Source organism: Danio rerio, chromosome 24, assembly GCF_049306965.1.
Source record: "Danio rerio strain Tuebingen ecotype United States chromosome 24, GRCz12tu, whole genome shotgun sequence".
NCBI lineage: Eukaryota > Metazoa > Chordata > Actinopteri > Cypriniformes > Danionidae > Danio > Danio rerio.
The window spans coordinates 6,166,996-6,183,814 of NC_133199.1; the positions used below are offsets into that span (position 1 = coordinate 6,166,996).

Here is a 16,819-nt window from a genome sequence, read left to right on the forward strand (position 1 = left end):
TGAAATTGAAATATCAGTTTTGGTCAAGTTAGTCATTTATTTTGTTAATTTAAATTCTTCAATATATATATATATATATATATATATATATATATATATATATATATATATATATATATATATATATATATATATATATATATATAAACCCAATAATTTGAGCTGTATTATACAGTTGAAAACAGAATTATTATCTCCCCTGGATTATTAGTGACTCTTTTTATTTTTCCCCCAATTTCTGAAGATTTTTTCAGCACATTTCTAAACATAATAGTTTGTTCTGTAGAGAAAAAAAAAATTTAGCTTAAAGTGGCTAATAATTTTGTCTTTAAAATGGTGTTTAAAAAATTAAAAACTGCTTTTATTCTAGCCGAAATAAAACAAATAAGACTTTCTCCAGAAGAAAAAATGTTATCAGACACACTGTGAAAATTTCCTTGCTCTGTTAAACATAATTTGGGAAATATTTAAAAAAGAAAAAAAAATCAAAGCGGGGGTTATAATTCTGACTTCAACTGTACATAAAACATGTATAATACAGCTCAATATGTTACATATAATACATGCAGATTCTAGTCTAATCTAGTCTAGATTTCTGGACCTTTCTTGCACTCTGTCATCTTGTTTTTGTCTTTTCTTTGTTCTTCATCAGACAGTGGACATCCACAAGGAGAAGGTGGCCCGGCGAGAGATTGGCATCCTGACAACAAACAAGAACACGGCGAGGACTCATAAGATCATCGCTCCCGCCAACGTGGAGCGGCCGGTGAGGTACATCAGGAAGCCCATCGACTACAACGTTCTGGATGATGTGGGCCATGGAGTGAAGGTATGCAAGCTGGCATCTTTTAAAACCACATTCACTGCTTCTATCTCACTATTATTCTGGGAAGTCGGCTCACTTCGGTCTCCATTTTTGTGGATTTAGTCGGATTAAAATGTAGTCTAATGTGCAACAGTTTGCTTGAAATGGAAGGTAAATCTAAAATATTGATTCCTTAGCATTTTAATGTAACACAATCCAAAACAAGGCTTTACATTAACTTTTTTAATCACTGGCCACTGTGGCTGGTAGTTTTCCAATGTTACTAGCCACTGAGCATTTTCACTAGCCACAATTTTGTTGTTGGGAAAATATATTATATATGCATACATTTTACATCGACATGCTAAAATGACTTGATTTAAATTTTGTGTTATGTCCACATGCCTCCTCATTTATTTCACTTTTTGTGTGTCGAGTATGAGTTTGCTCAATGAGCATGAGCAGGTCATGGTTTCATAGTGTTATATTACAATTGGTTTTTATTTCACATGACTTTTTTTAGGGCTCAAAATTATTAATGTACCAAATTTATCTCTATAACCACATTAAACAATAATTATTTCTTAGCCACAAATGTTTAATGTGTCAAAACAAGCAAAATATAGCTGTATACTATACTTTTTACTTAACAAAACATTTCTTAAAAAATAAAGAAAAGCAATTGACTTTTAAAAAATAACTATTCCCATGTATCAAAAATATGCACAGTAATCTGTCGTGGCTAAAGATCTCTCGGATCACCAGTTAACTGCACATAAATGGAGAGTTCATCTCCCATTAAAGCAGTGTTGTAAAAAATTATAATAATTAAACCATTTTAACAAAAATAAAACCGTATGCAAATAAAAGCAGGTGAAACATACCGTGTGTGATAATGAAAGGAAGATCACATGCTCACGGTTAACTTTAGGCCATTTAATAATCTGTTCAAAGTGAAAGCAACTGGTGCTGCTTACAAAAAGACAGATTTTGAGCTCTTAAAAGCATCAGGACTGTGGAGGCATGTTCATTACCTTTTGTCTAGTTTATTTGAAAGAGAACCGATGACAGTTGCGTTTCCAGACCCTGTTCTAGACACGGCTGCTTCACAATTCGGGAGCGCGTACGCGTTAAGCAGTCGCGCGCATCACATCAGCTGTTAGCGCAAGTGATCATCATCCTCTCATTCGGTATTCATTTGCTTTCTTCTGCTCGCGTGATCACAATTATTTTACTTCTCGATTCTAAGATCACATTTGCACTCATATTGGGACATCCTTATATTGTCGACCCCTGCTTTTAGAAAAACTACAATTTAAAAATTATTTTCAACCAGCCTAGTTGGGATTTAGTGGGATTGGCGGGTGTTAATGTAAAGCCCCAATCCAAAATAATATCATAATATATGCACATAGACAAAAATCTGCATCATTATACATTATATAAATTAGTAAGCTTAAGAAAAAAGTTGATGAAAGTTTACGAAGTATGAAAGGTTATGAAAATAAGGTTATGGATAATGATAGACAACTGAGCTGAATGGCAGAAACTTACTCCTCTCTCTGCTCCCGGAAAAGAAATCAATGAAATAGGACGTAATACAATCCATTATAAAAAGAAAGGACCAAAGCAAATTGGCCATGCTGTACACATTCCTGCCGTCCAGCGTATTGACAGCAGCATCAGTGTTATCTGAAGTGCTGAAATGTGCAAAAGTCTGACCCAGTGACAGCTTCACCCTCCGCCTGTGCTTAATCTGACAGGATTGTGAGTGTTGTGAATCCTCATGAGGGATTAGGGCTGAAATGACGCCTGCGACCCAACAGCCGATCAATCACAGGCGTTTATAGGATGAGCCTAATGCTGAATCAATATTAACAGTCAGAGTTAAAGTTAACCTCTGTTTGTTTGTGTAGTTTCAGTAATAGGGTTGAAGTGCCAGTGGCTGTAGTCCAACTAAATCAGCGCTTCTCAACTGGTTTCGCTCTGGGACCCACATTTTCTCTAGTCATTAAGTCATGACCCATTTTTCCCCATACATATACACATATAGAAGGATTGGACAATAAACTGAAACACTGGCCATTTTAGTTATGGAGGTTTCATGGCTAAATTTGACCAGCTTGGTGGCCAATCTTCATTGATTACTCATTCCATTAGTATGAGCAGCATGTGAAGGTTTTATTATCAGAGTAATAGCACAGTTCTGCTTGAAAATATTGCAATTTAGACAACATTATGGGTCTCATATCAGAGTTCCAAACGAGGATAAGCTGTTGGTGCGTGTCTCACTGGCACATCTGTGACCAAGACAGCAAGTCTTTGTGATGTATCAAAAGCCACGGTATCCAGGATTATGTTAGTACACCAGCAAGAAGGATGAACCACATCCAACAGGGGTAACTGTGCACACAAGAGGAAGCTGTCTGAAAGGGATGTCCATGTGGGAACCTGGATTGTGTCCAAAAAACATGCCTAAGTCACTCCAGAATTAAATATGTACCTCAACTCTCCTGTTTCCACCAAAACTGTTTGCCTAGAGCTCCACAGGGTCAGTATACATGGCTGGGCTGCTATAGCCAAACCTGTGGTCACTCATGCTAATACCAAATGTCAGTTTCAATGGTGCCAGCAGTGAAAATCTTGGGCTGTGGATGATGTGAAACATGTATTGTTCTCTGATGAGTCCACCTTCGCTGTCTTTCCCACATCGTGGAGTTACGGTGTGGAGAAGCCCCAAAGAAGCGTACCACCAAGACTGCTGCATGCCCAAATTGAAGCACGGGGTGGATCAGTGATGGTTGGGCTGCAATATCATGGCATTCCCTAGTCCCAGTACTTGGTTCAAACTTTGTATCCTGAAGGTGGTGCTGTTTATCAGAATGATAATGCTCCAATACACAGAGCAAGACTGGTGACAAAGTGGTTTGATGAACATGAAAGTGAAGTTGAACATCTCCCATGGCCTGCACAGTCACCAGATCTAAATATTATTAAGCCACTTTGGGCTGTTTTGGAGAAGCAAGTCAGGAAACATTTACCTCCTCCAGCATCATGCAGTGACCTGGACACTATTCTACAAGAAGAATGGCTCAAAATCCCTCTGACCACTGTGCAAGACTTGTATCTGTCAGTCCCAAGATGGATTGATGCTGTATTGGTAAAAGGAGGCATGAGTTTCAGTTTCATGCCATCCTGCCAACTGTAAAACAATCTCTGCGCTGATTACTACATTGTATTATTCATATATTAATGTAGTCACTTTGTTGCCGTGATTTGGGCAGGGCCCGTCTTTCATTACACCACTGCAAAGTGCCAGAGTTGATATCATACTAAAAGTGAAACGCTGGTTTCATGCCAACCCTGCAGTGCGTACTGCTGTCACTGAATGTCCTGACCGTGTTTTATTACACCGTTTTTTTTTTTTTTTTTTTTTGCTGTTGGCATGATGTCATTCAGTAGGAGAAACCGTAACCTTGAGTCACCTGACAGGAGGATTACAGTCTTCAGACAAATTCACTGTGTTTGCAGAAGATGAGATTTATTTTCAGAGTCAATGGACACTTAATCTAGTCAGCGGCCGCAGGAATGCAGAGGAGTTTTCAGATCATTTTATTTTTACTAGTTTGTTTAACTTCCCTTTTCTGTTCAGGAAAAACATTGGGATTCTTCGAGTTGGTGAATATTAAGTGCACAGGATTTTGGTACTGTCAGAGTTTGATAAATTAAGCCGTATTTCTGTCAGGAGGATTTTGCATTTCTGCTGATTTCACAGAGATCTAAATGAACACCGCATTTGTGCTTGTTTGATGAGGTAAATCTGGAGCTGGTATAAAAGATTCAGTACATGCTAAATTCCTGTGGACTTTGAACCTCCACAAAAAACTGATTGAAAACCTGCTAATTAGTCCATTATTTAACTAATTATAGAAAATCTCTATTTATTTTTATTTTATTTTATTGTTTGATTTTATTTTATTTGATTTAGTTTTATTTTATTTAGATTTGTTTTATTTTATTTATTTCATTTTAATTTTTTATTTAATTTTATTGTTTTATTTTATTTTATTTTATTTAGTTTTGTTTTTATTTTATTTATTTCATTTCATTGTTTTATTTTTATTTGAATCAATCTATTTATTTATTCATTCATTCATTTATTATTCGTTTAATGTACTATTTCTGGGTTTTTACATTTTATTTTGTTTCATTTTTATTGTTTTGTTTATTTAATGTTTGATTATTCGATCAAGTGTTTATTTATTTATTTACATTTTGTTTGTTTATTTCTTTATACATAATTATTTTTTATTATGATTTGATTTTATGTACTTTTTTATTTTAATTATTTTTCTTAATATTTATAAGACTTATTTTATAGTTACTTATGTTTTTATTGTTTTGAGTATTTTTAAATGTTTTTAAATTTATTTTTCATCTTTGTAATCTAAGTTTTATTTATAATCTTTATTTATTTATTTTAAAAAATTATATTTAAAAAAAAAAAAAAAAGGTATTCAATGTCTTGTATTTCGTTCATCTAGTCACAGCTGAATGGATCGCAGCTACATGTTGTGCGTCAGCCCTTTTATTCAATATAGCCTAGCCTTAAGTGCTTATTTCTGAAACACAATATTGTTAATTCAGGTCAATTTTACACTATAGTTTCTTTTTTCTGCCTACATAAGGTATAAGCATAGTCTTAGTTACTTTAGAGCTCATTGCTCATACGTGACAGTGCATTAATAATAGCACACTGTGCATGTTGTGCTGAACATTCACTGCACACGCAGCCATTGTGATGATGAGAGGCCTTTGTTTCTGCAGTTTCTGCATTTTTAAGATGAATGCTTTTCACATCCTAAATGGTTATTCTTAGGACGCACCTTCGAACTTTTTAAAGACCAAACCCAAAGGCACATTATATCAAAAAATTATCCTTATTGCAATAATATTATATGTAGAGAGGTATGACAAATTCATACCTCTGACTGACCCAGCTGGGACTTGAACCAGTGACCTTCTTGCTGTGAGGCAACAGTGCTAACCACTAAGCCACAATGTCGCCAGAGCAATACCTTTAGGGTTTGTTTTAATTAATGCAAACCTACCCAGGGTAAACAAACCTTTAGCAATCACACAAATGGACTGGAGTTTAAGCCAAATAATACAGTATGATAAAAGACCCGGCGGGCAGGAGAGCTGGAATCAATTTCTACTTCAGAGCACTCAATCCAAGCGAGTGTGAAAACAGCCATATTGTCAGGAAAAAAGCATTTTAGCATCGACTCGCTCCGCTCCAGTGAAGTGAAATGTAGCTTTAGAGATCTGAAGTGCTTCTGCGCTGCTTTAAGAGCTCTAAAACGGAGATATCAGATTTGTGCCTCTCTCCCTCTCTCTCTCACTCTTTCTGCTGTAATGGTCACAAGGGAAACGGTATCATCTAGAATAAATATAGAGTACAAATATTAAATATTATAAAATGATAAATTATATTACAAGTTTGTCTGATATTTGGTCAGTAGGAGGAGTTATTTGTACAGCTGATTAATATTAAATGCTTATTTTGTATTTTTAATGGAACACTACACTTTTTTTTAAAATAGGCTCTTTTATCAAGTCTCCTAGAGTTAAATATTTGACTTGAACCATTTTTTTTCAATTAATTAGCATAGCATACCTTAGCATAATGAATTGAATCAGATTAGACCATTAGCATTCGAAAAATTCCGAAAACAGTTTTAATGATTTTCCTAGTAAAGCTGGTGCCTTCTGTAGTTACATTGTGTAATTAAACCAATGGAAAATTAAACATCTCTATTTTCTGATTCAATTCATTATGCTAAGCTAAGCTAATTTAAAATGACCGTGCCAGAAAAAGAAATCAGCTAAATTGATAAAAAAAAATGGTTTGAGTCAACTGTTTAACTCTAGGAGACTTGAAAAATGAGCCTTTATCAATTTGTGAGGTTTTCAGAAGCTTAGAGTACATACAGACGGACAGAAATACATTAAATAAGTGGACATTTAAATAAGTGGAAAATAAAGTAAAGAATACAAATTGTTAAGTATAATGTTTAACTACATCTACAGGAGAAAGTTTATGTGCATTGATGATTTTTGAACAGTACAAATAAGAAATAGAGATATTTATCTAAAAGAATTTACAATTAGGTGACAAAAACCATAAATGGTAAGGCTCCTGTATATTTATGATCCTAAGAAAACAGCTAACTATTAAGGTTGGATATGGCCTGAGGAAAAAAAAATCCACCTAGATGATTTAGTGTATAATAATATGATTGTGCAAAGAAAAATGGTTTTATAAAGGTATTGTTAAGCCTCAAATCTTTCTCTCTCTCTTTGTCTTTTACTTTGGTTATAAATCATACTCTTTCTCTTTTTTTCCTGCTCACGCTAGTGGCTTAAAGCCAAGGTAAGTGCACCTGTCCCATGATCCGTTCTGCTTTAGTCCATCACTGCTGTAGTCTACCCTATGTACATCTTCATTTTCCTAAATTCATCCTTCCCCCCCAAAAAAGGCTTGTCACGATCCCTGATTAATCATCAGAATGTAGATTATTAGTCTAATTGCAAAATCAGAATTATTATTGAAAATATGCTTATAGTTTAGCCCCCATCAGGTCATTCAAGATGAAGCTGGCTTTTTTTCTTCAGTAGAACATTAAAGATTTCTAGAGGTAACTGTGGTCCTTTGGGATTTATATAATTACATAACAAATTATATAATGAAGTCAGTGCTTGCCATCAAAATGAGTTCAAAAAGCATATCAGGGGACACAAAATTTGTGGCTGCTGATGATACATTGGAGTCTTATGAAGTGAAACTGCAAGAAACTGAACATTATTTACAACATATTTAACATTTTTAGTTAATTTGGGAGGTTACTGGTTCACATCCACTGTTAACAATGTCTTATTGAATTGACAGTAACTTACTGGCAGCAGTTTGCTGTTAATGAATAAGTGAATATTTAATATCTACAGTACCATTTATCTTGGTATACTTATGTGTACCTTTACTGTAAAATACACAATATTTTTAGTTTTCTTATCTGTGATATATTTGAAAACAATAAAAAAAAACTTGTAAGTCAATGTGCATGTATCTATGTACTGCAAAACAATCTAAAGGGTAAATACTATTTGATATTTGTTTACAATTAGATGATTGGCCATCATTCATGGACATTTTTAATTTTTTACTGTATTTTGATTCATGGTAAATTACTAATACCAGTTTAATGGAGCTAATAGGATATTTTCCCACTATTTTAACATACAGCAACATACTGTGTTGCTGTCATACATACAGTAAAATGCATTTAACATTACAGTGAAATACTGTGCATTTTACACATTGTTTAAAGCCACTGATTCACCTTTGCTTATGTTATAACACAATTAAGTAATAATTATGCAATTGAACTACAGGGGCAAGTAATGTTAATATGAAGTATGGACATTTTACACCTGAAATACATGCATAAAGTGAATAAAATGGTATTTATAATCTCACTTTTTGTACAACATTATGTTATTTCACCTCTACACGTTTATCGCCAGCTCTTTGTTTTATGTCTATGTCAGAACAGAGTCTCTGAATTTCAGTGGATGGTGTATTAACATATTTCAAGTAACGGTAATGTCTCAGAGTGGGTTTTAATTGAAATACTTAAGAAGCAAAAGTGCTTTAGACAAAAAAAAAAATTGTTTGTAACCCAGATGGCACTCCCATTATATTGGCGAGGCTGTGGATTAAAAGATAATATGACCAATGCTTTATTAGACCTTAATGTATCATCAAGAAACACAGGTATTGATTGATTGATTGATTGATTTTTGACAAATTGAAGGAACTGTTGACTTTATAGATCACTAAAAAAATGAATTCACCAAGTTTTCTTTCATATTTTATTGGAGATATAGTATAAACTGCATCTTGACTGACCTGAGGGCGAGTAACTTTACACAACACATTCTAATAATTGGGTGGGCATTATAGGTGTGAAAATTTAATAATAATCATGACAAGCCTACTCATATCTCATCATATTACAGTATATAAATCTAATAGTTGTAGGTCAATCCCATTGCATCATGATCAGTAATTCAATGTTATTGAAAGAATATTACACATTTTATTAACACCGATTCAAATCAGTTTTGCAACTGAACCATACAGATATCCATGTAATTGAATTATCTGGACTAATTTTGTTCAGTTTCTTTGGTACTTTATTTACTGTTAATATACTTTTTTTTGTATATATATGATGTTTATATAGTAAAAATACATTTTGTGTATAAGATAGTATATATGATTGTGTATATGAAGTATAGTGAATTTATTTGAGTGTTTTAGAACTTCTAGATCTTTTTTTTAGATCTTTGTTTGTGTAAAAAGGAAAAAAATGGCAGTAGTTAAAAAATACTTAATATTAATTGAAATTTTCTGTCGTTTTAAGTGTTTAGGATGCTAATAACGTCATTATTTCCTGTTTGCATTCTAGATGGCATTGCCTATTGAAAAACCCATATTGATCACTAGTCACTAGGTCACTAGTTGTTTGTCATTTTGAATCAATGGTTCTCATTCATGAAACATGACTGAAATTAATTTTAAGTTGATGGCTCATAAAACTCTTTTGACAATATGTCGCTGATAATTTATATATATATATATACACACACAATTAAGAATATATACACACACAATATATACAAATACTGCCTGACAAAAGTTTTGTCATTGATCCCAGTTGTAAGAGCAAGAAATAATAACTTGACTTTTAGTTGATCATTTGGAAAAGTGGCAGAAGGTAGATTTTTTTCGATGAATCATCTGTTGAACTGCATCCCAGTCATCACAAATACTGCAGAAGACCTACTGGAACCCACATGGACCTAAGATTCTCAAAGAAATCAGTCAAGTTTGGTGAAGGAAAAATCATGGTTTGGGGTTACATTCAGTATCAAGAGATCTGCAGAGTGGATGACAACATCAATAGCCTGCTGTATCAAGACATTTGTGCTGCCCATTACATTACAAACCACAAGAGAGGGACAATTCTCCAGCAGGATAGCGCACCTTCTCATTCTTCAGCCTCCACATCAAAGCTCCTGAAAGCAAAGAATGTCAAGGTGCTCCAGGATTGGCCAGCCCAGTCACCAGACATGAACATTATTGAGGATGTTTGGGTTAAGATGAAGGAGAAGGCATTGAAGATGAATCTAAAGAATCTTGATGAGCTCTAGGAGTCCTGCAAAAACGCTTTCTTTGCCATTTCAGATGACTTTATTAATCTGTGATTTGAGTCATTGCAGAGATGTATGGATGCAGTCCTCCAAGCTCACGGGAGTCAAACACAATATTAATTTTTTCTCCACTGCAGCAGGACATTATTTTCTATGCTGTTTATACATTATTTCTGTTAAGTGACAAGACTCTTACTAAGCAAAGTCAGACCTTACTCTCCTAATTAAATAATTAAAAATCAAGTCATGATCATATTTTATTTTGGTAAAATCAGCATAATCTAGAGGCCTTTGCCTTTCATATAAGCCACTTCTGATACCAAATGATCAACTAGAAGTCAAGGTGTTATTTGTTGTTTCTAAAACTTGGATAGGCGACAAGACTTTTGTCAGGTAGTGTACAATATATACAATATACTGGTTGGTTATGAAATGGTCATGAAACCTGAATAGGTATAAAAGTTTTTGTACTGTTACATGACCAACCCAGACAATATATTGTTTCAGACTGCTAAAAATTTACAATGTTGATTAAAAATACCTTTTTTTCCCCACATTTGCATAAATCAAGGTTCTATAATACAGCTAAACTTAGTTGTAAACAAATAAGCATAAAACAGCCATGACTCATGTGCTGCAATGGGGAACCGTTAATAATTGACATTTCGAACCGTGTAGTTGTATTTCAAGACTGTGCTAATTATGAGAGTGTAAATACACACCTTGGCTATCAAATATAGGATGGCTAATCATTTTAATCCATTTTACATAAGAATTTCTTATATTTCCTGAAGTTTCATGAATGAGACCCTTCCATTGCAGTAATAAGTTAGGTTGGAATCAATTGTTTTGTCTGGTAAAACAGTTGTTTAGTCTTCTTGGCTCCATTTCTTTGCTTTTGTTTATGTAACCTTGTTGTCAAGCTCTGTTAAAACACTTAAACAAATGTTTTTGTCCAATCAGCAACACGGCAACAATCAGTCCATCAGAGGAGGAACTCTGTCCAGAACCAATCCCCCGACTCAAAAACCTCCCAGTCCACCGCTGGCGGGACGAGGAACTTTGGGGTAAGACATCGTTTCGCCATCTGCCTCAGGAGCATTAAAACGTAACTGAGATGATAAATCTGGTAGACTGCAGTTGGACACGAATAGTGTTTAGTCAACAGTAAAGCCAGACGTCCACTGTAAAAAATGTCAGTGATTCCAATGGTGAAAAATAAGTTTACTTAATATATACAGTAAAATACCGCAAATTCACTTTCCCACTAGTGCCTGCATTATTAAAAATAAGGTATGAGCGTAAATTAATTTTCAAAATGTTGCGCTAAATTATTGTGTTTTGTCAATTTATAGTCAAACACCAATGTTTTGAAGCACTAACATTTACACAACGTAGCTTTGTCACACATTTTTAACTGTAAAATTCAAGTAACCACAGCTGCCAAGTTTCTTACTGCAAATTTGACAGATTTCTTTTTACAGTGTATTATTGTAAAAGCTATTTAACTATATATTCATACCTGCCAACACTCCCATTTTTCTCCTTTATTTCAAACACATCTTCTGCCACCATCCCGTTTTGTTATATCACACGGAAAACTCCCGTAATTTCCCCCCACCCCCTGTCCTCAGCTTTGTGGTACAGTCTGTAACACCCCCGGGTTGCCAACTTTTGTATACTATCTGATCACAGCCTCCGCCCAAAACCCAGTCCATAGTACAGTTACTAACCCGGTGTCCTGACATTTTATCCTACACATCAGATTATGCTACCAACACTCTATTAGAATGGTTCTGAGGTTAGGGATTAGGCCAATATTACAGCTTCATGTCACAGTACTCCACAATAATTTACACTGGTAGGAAAAATCTTATGGGTAGCATATTGTGTCATCGAATTGCGTCTCTCAGAGTTTCAGACACAAATGTTGGCAGGTATGTATATATTATATTCGCTATATAATATATACTTAATATATACAGTAAATAACTGTAAATTCACATTCCCACAATTGCCTCCATTATTAAAAATACAGTAGGAACGTAAATAAAATTTCGAAATGCTTCGCTAAATTACCGCATTTCATTAATTTACAGTCATAAACTAGTGCTTTAAAGTACTAACATTTACACAACGTAGCTCTGTTACACTGTTTTAACTGTAAAATTCTGGCTGCAGTTTGTTTTTTTACTGTAAATTTTATAAATTTTGTTTTTTCCAGTGTATTATTGTAAAAGGTATTTCTAATATGTTTGTCTGTGTTTGACATGCATTTACAGGCGTAACACTTCTTATAAAACACTGGAGCCAGTAAAACCTCCAACGGTGCCCAATGATTACATGACGAGTCCGGCTCGATTGGGCAGCCAACACAGTCCAGGACGAACTGCATCTCTTAACCAGAGACCGAGAACACACAGGTAACACAGCAAACTGACTTACTGAAATTCATCAACCGAAGCATTTAGCAAATTATATCTCAAATCTGAGGTTATGTATCATTTTAGAGTGGTAAATGAGGGTTTTTTTAGGCACATTTTATGCAAATTCTTTACTCTTATTTACCTGGCGCAGTCATTTAGGATTTACATTTGATAATTTGTAATAGTATATATATATATATATATATATATATATATATATATATATATATATATATATATATATATATATATATATATATATATATACACTGTGTATTTATTCATTCAGAAAGTTATTAGAGTCAATTTAATGTAATTAATAAAAAACAAATGTTGTTAGATAAATATTAGAATTTGTTCAACATTTAACACATTTACCTTTTTGTTTAACATGTTTTATTTGTTTAAAATTTTAATTTTTTTACCAGTTTATTTAGTTTATTTATTAATTTAATAATTCGTTCATTAATTTGTCAGTTCCTTTGCTTGTTCATTCGTTTGTTGTTTCATTCAGTTGTTCAATTGTTTATTTGTTCATTTATTTATTTGACTGTCTTTACCGTTTATTTAACTTTCAAATCTGAGGTCATGAAGCCTTTTCAGGGAAGTTAAAATGTTGGTGCAAGCTTGTGGAAGTTTTCAATTGTCCAACATGTAATAAATTTAACTGGAATTTAGTTAATTCGTTTATTTAACATTTGTATTATTATTATTTAACAATGGAATTTCTTTCATATTTAACATATTTAACCACCAATTATTTATACAATTAGTTTGTTTAATAAGAATTCATTAACACATATTTAAGTATCAAATTTGAGTTTACGAATAATTTCTGAACAAATTTTATTTTACACAATTTGCTGGTATATTAACGAAAGTTACTTCATTTATTATGATTATTTAAATGCACACATGTAACCATCAATCTTTTAGCATGTCATTTTTTATGACTATTGATATGAATCAAATAAAACACATTAATTAAATTGAATAATACATAAGGGGTTTTATATTTAATAGTTTGAGGTTTTCACAAGTCCCAATGAATCAGATGTTTTTCTCTCATGATGTGGTCTTGTTCTACTCCTCGTCTTCCACTTTTTCCCATCATCCTCCACAGCTTTATTTCAGTTTGTCAAGAGCACATTTGACATCCTCTTGGGGGGAATCTTACATTCTCTTCATGTTCTTCATTGTCTTAATGTCTAAATCACAAGCCTAATCTGGGCCTTCCTGAACATTCAGAGTGTGTGCAGTCTGTTCTCTTCAAGCCCCCTCGTCTAACATCTGTAAATGATGTCCTCACAGTAGTCCACACCTCCAGCACACTGCAGACCACAGCGAATAATTCCCTCCTCCCAACAGCGCTGCATGCTGGGAATGACCAAAATGAATGGGCCTCATTAGTTAATGCTGACTGTGATGCCATAAATAATGCAATAATACAGAAACTTTTCATTTGTTTAAATGGCTGCACCACTCACAAACTCCCGTGAGTGTGAGAAATGCATGCTTCCAAATATTCCTCTGTGCAGTTCCTCTGGTATTACGGTATATTACTGTACATAGAAAGGAAATTCCTTATTCATTTACACTTACAGTGATCTCCATTAACAATATCAATCTTGGTAAATTAGTTGGAAGGTTGGTCGGTTAGTTAGTTGATTAGTTAGTTGGAAGGTTGCTTGGTTGGTTAGTTAGCTGATTGGTTAGTTTTTTGAAGGTTGGTTGGTTAGTTAGCTGATTAGTTAGTTCACTAGTTGGAAGGTTAGTTAGTTAGTTAGTTAGTTAGTTAGTTAGTTAGTTAGAAGGTTGGTTGGTTGGTTGGTTAGGTAGTTAGTTGATTAGTTAGTTGGTTAGATGATTATTTAATTAGTAGGTTAGTCAATTGGTTGGTTAGTTGGTTAGTTCAATAGTTTATTAGTTAGATTAATAGTTAGTTGGCTAGTTAGATGATTATTTAATTAGTTGGTTAGTTAGATGGTTGATTGGTTTATTAGTTAGATCATTAGTTAGTTGTTTTGTTAGTTGATTGGTTGGTTAGTTAGTTAGTTAGTTAGTTAGTTAGTTAGTAAGGTGGTTGTTTAGTTGCTTGGTTAGTTAATTTGTTTAGTTCATTAGTTCATTAGTTAGACGATTAGTTAGTTGGCTGGTTAGTTGATTAGTTAGTCAGTTAGTCAGTCTTTTTTTAACAACTTTTTTTGTTTTTTTAATTCAACACTGGGATTTCATTCACATTTAACACATTAATTAATAATGAATTTTTGTTTAATTGGAATTAATTAATACATATTTAAGTATCAAATTTAAAAGGACGTTATTATTAAAGTGTAAAAACAAGTAATCTACTGAAAAATTGCTTCTGCGTTTCCAGTGGCGGTCTTTCTCTGATGATGTTAGTTTGATGGTTTTTACCTCAATATTCTTAACCACGCCCATCTAATTGTTAGTTTGCTGTGAGGGAATGATGGAAAGCTCCGCCCACCACTCAATGTTCCGTTTCAGATGGAAGTACATCAGCATACGGAAAAGCCTTAGCTACTTCCGGTTTATATGGATTTTAACCTTTTGTTCAAAATTAAAAAATTAACTTAATTGACTTCTCATTAATGTGAATAGAAGCTTTTCAAAACTTTTTAATCAGTTTGTGGTGAAATTTTCTCAACCCAAGACTCACATAACTGCTGTAATTCTTCAGCTGTTATTCTTGGAGATTTTTTTTATTTTTTTTGGCCACTCAAACCATCATCCTGTCAGAAAGACGCATGTTCACTTCCAGGCTGATTCACAGCACTTCCAGTTGACTGAAAGTTCTTCATCATCACCAGTGTTTTTGTTGTTTTCATGTGGCTGCTTCCCATTTTGTGAGGCTCAAAAACCTTTTCCTTTTCAAAAACCACAACTCAGAGTCATGTGTTTGGTCTTACTCATTGTGGTAAATGACTGAGTTAGACTTTTGTGTTTCACCTCATATCATACCATATCTCAAATCATATTTATAACAGTGTTCTGCTTCTATGTTCAGAACAAAACAATGAGAAAATAAGAGCAAAACTAATTTGTTCAAATGAAATCAGAAGGGTGTAATTTTTTGTGGAAATATTCACACACATATTAATTAATTAATTTATTTGTTGGTTTGTCTTGGAACCCTGCCATGCAAACCATTTTAGCCATCTTATGGTGAAGTCATGAACACTCTAATGGCCTGCAGTTCTTTGGCGATTATTGTGGGGTCTTTGTGACCTGTAGATCTGAATTATTTTCTTTATCATTTGTTTTGGAATTTCCTTGGATATCCTCATCTTTTTGAGTATCTTTTGGTCTTCTTCACTTTGCCTATTCAAGTGATTTCTCAATTGCAAACAGGTCTGGCAGTAATAAGGGATTTATATGACTAGTGAAATTGAACTCAGGTCTAATAAACTTGAGTTAAGTTAGGTTTTAATAGGATGGGGGTGTGGGGTAATTTACACAGGGATATGTAGTTTTAGATTTTGTTTTCCCTTAATAATTAAAACATTAATATAAAAACTTCATGATGTTAACTTTTGTTATCATTGATTAATATTTAAATATGTTTAGTTAACAATGTGAAACATTGTGTGACAAACCAAGTGTGACAAAGATGCAAAAATAAGAAGATATCAGTAAGGGGGAAACACTTTTTCACACCACTGTATATATTTTAAACAAAAGATCAAAAGACTAACAGATAAAAACATGTTTTTCACAGTATTCTTAGCTCATGTTTACCGGGGGGTGTTGATTTTAGAGGAGGGCACTGTATCTCTAAAGGGCCATTCACACAGAATACAGCTGCAGAGCACCATTTTTTTTTTTTTTTTAAAGAAAATAAAAAACAAGGCAAAACAAAAACCATAGTCATGTCAGCTTACTTTAGTAAACAAAAGCTTGCATGTCTTGTTCTGCCTCAGAGTTTCTCTGATTGGCTTTGGAACATAAAATTGAGGTGCACTGCAAACTTGAAACAGTATCCTAAAAATGTGTCAGCCATAAATACAAAGTACAGATAAATAAAATGAAACGAATCTAATATTGTATTGAAAACTTACCTTAACTAATTCAACTTCTGAGTGATATAATGAGTTTATAATGCTTTTTACTCACTTAAAAAAGAACAGCCTTAGAAAACAGATTCGTTGTACTTAAAATACAATTTATAAAAGCCACTCTCGAACACTAGCATGTAGCCGACAGTGTTTATCAGACTTTAGCAGCATCAGCGGTTTGTATATGCACTTCTCATATGTGATTACGATGAGGAATGACCCACGTCTCCACC

The 16,819-nt window shown here is 33.6% G+C and overlaps 2 protein-coding genes across 13 annotated transcripts in view; one reads left to right on the forward strand and one right to left on the reverse strand.

Annotated features, from left to right (window-relative positions):
- Nucleotides 1-16,819, reverse strand: part of gpr158a (G protein-coupled receptor 158a) — a 741,191-nt gene that overhangs the window by 211,428 nt on the left and 512,944 nt on the right. The window lies entirely within an intron of this gene.
- The window catches only part of abi1a (abl-interactor 1a), a 77,705-nt gene that overhangs the window by 40,261 nt on the left and 20,625 nt on the right, over nt 1-16,819 (forward strand). For 4 of the 12 annotated variants that reach the window (XM_009297227.5, XM_009297229.5, XM_005162489.6 and 1 more), the window contains exons 3-6: nt 653-829; nt 7,227-7,241; nt 11,048-11,151; nt 12,367-12,507. In XM_009297227.5, the coding sequence (XP_009295502.1) occupies nt 653-829; nt 7,227-7,241; nt 11,048-11,151; nt 12,367-12,507 (437 nt within the window). Of the gene's footprint in view, nt 1-652; nt 842-7,226; nt 7,242-11,047; nt 11,152-12,366; nt 12,508-16,819 lie in introns of all 12 variants that reach the window. The other 8 variants (NM_001328427.1, XM_005162496.6, XM_009297228.5 and 5 more) reach the window with 2 other exon arrangements.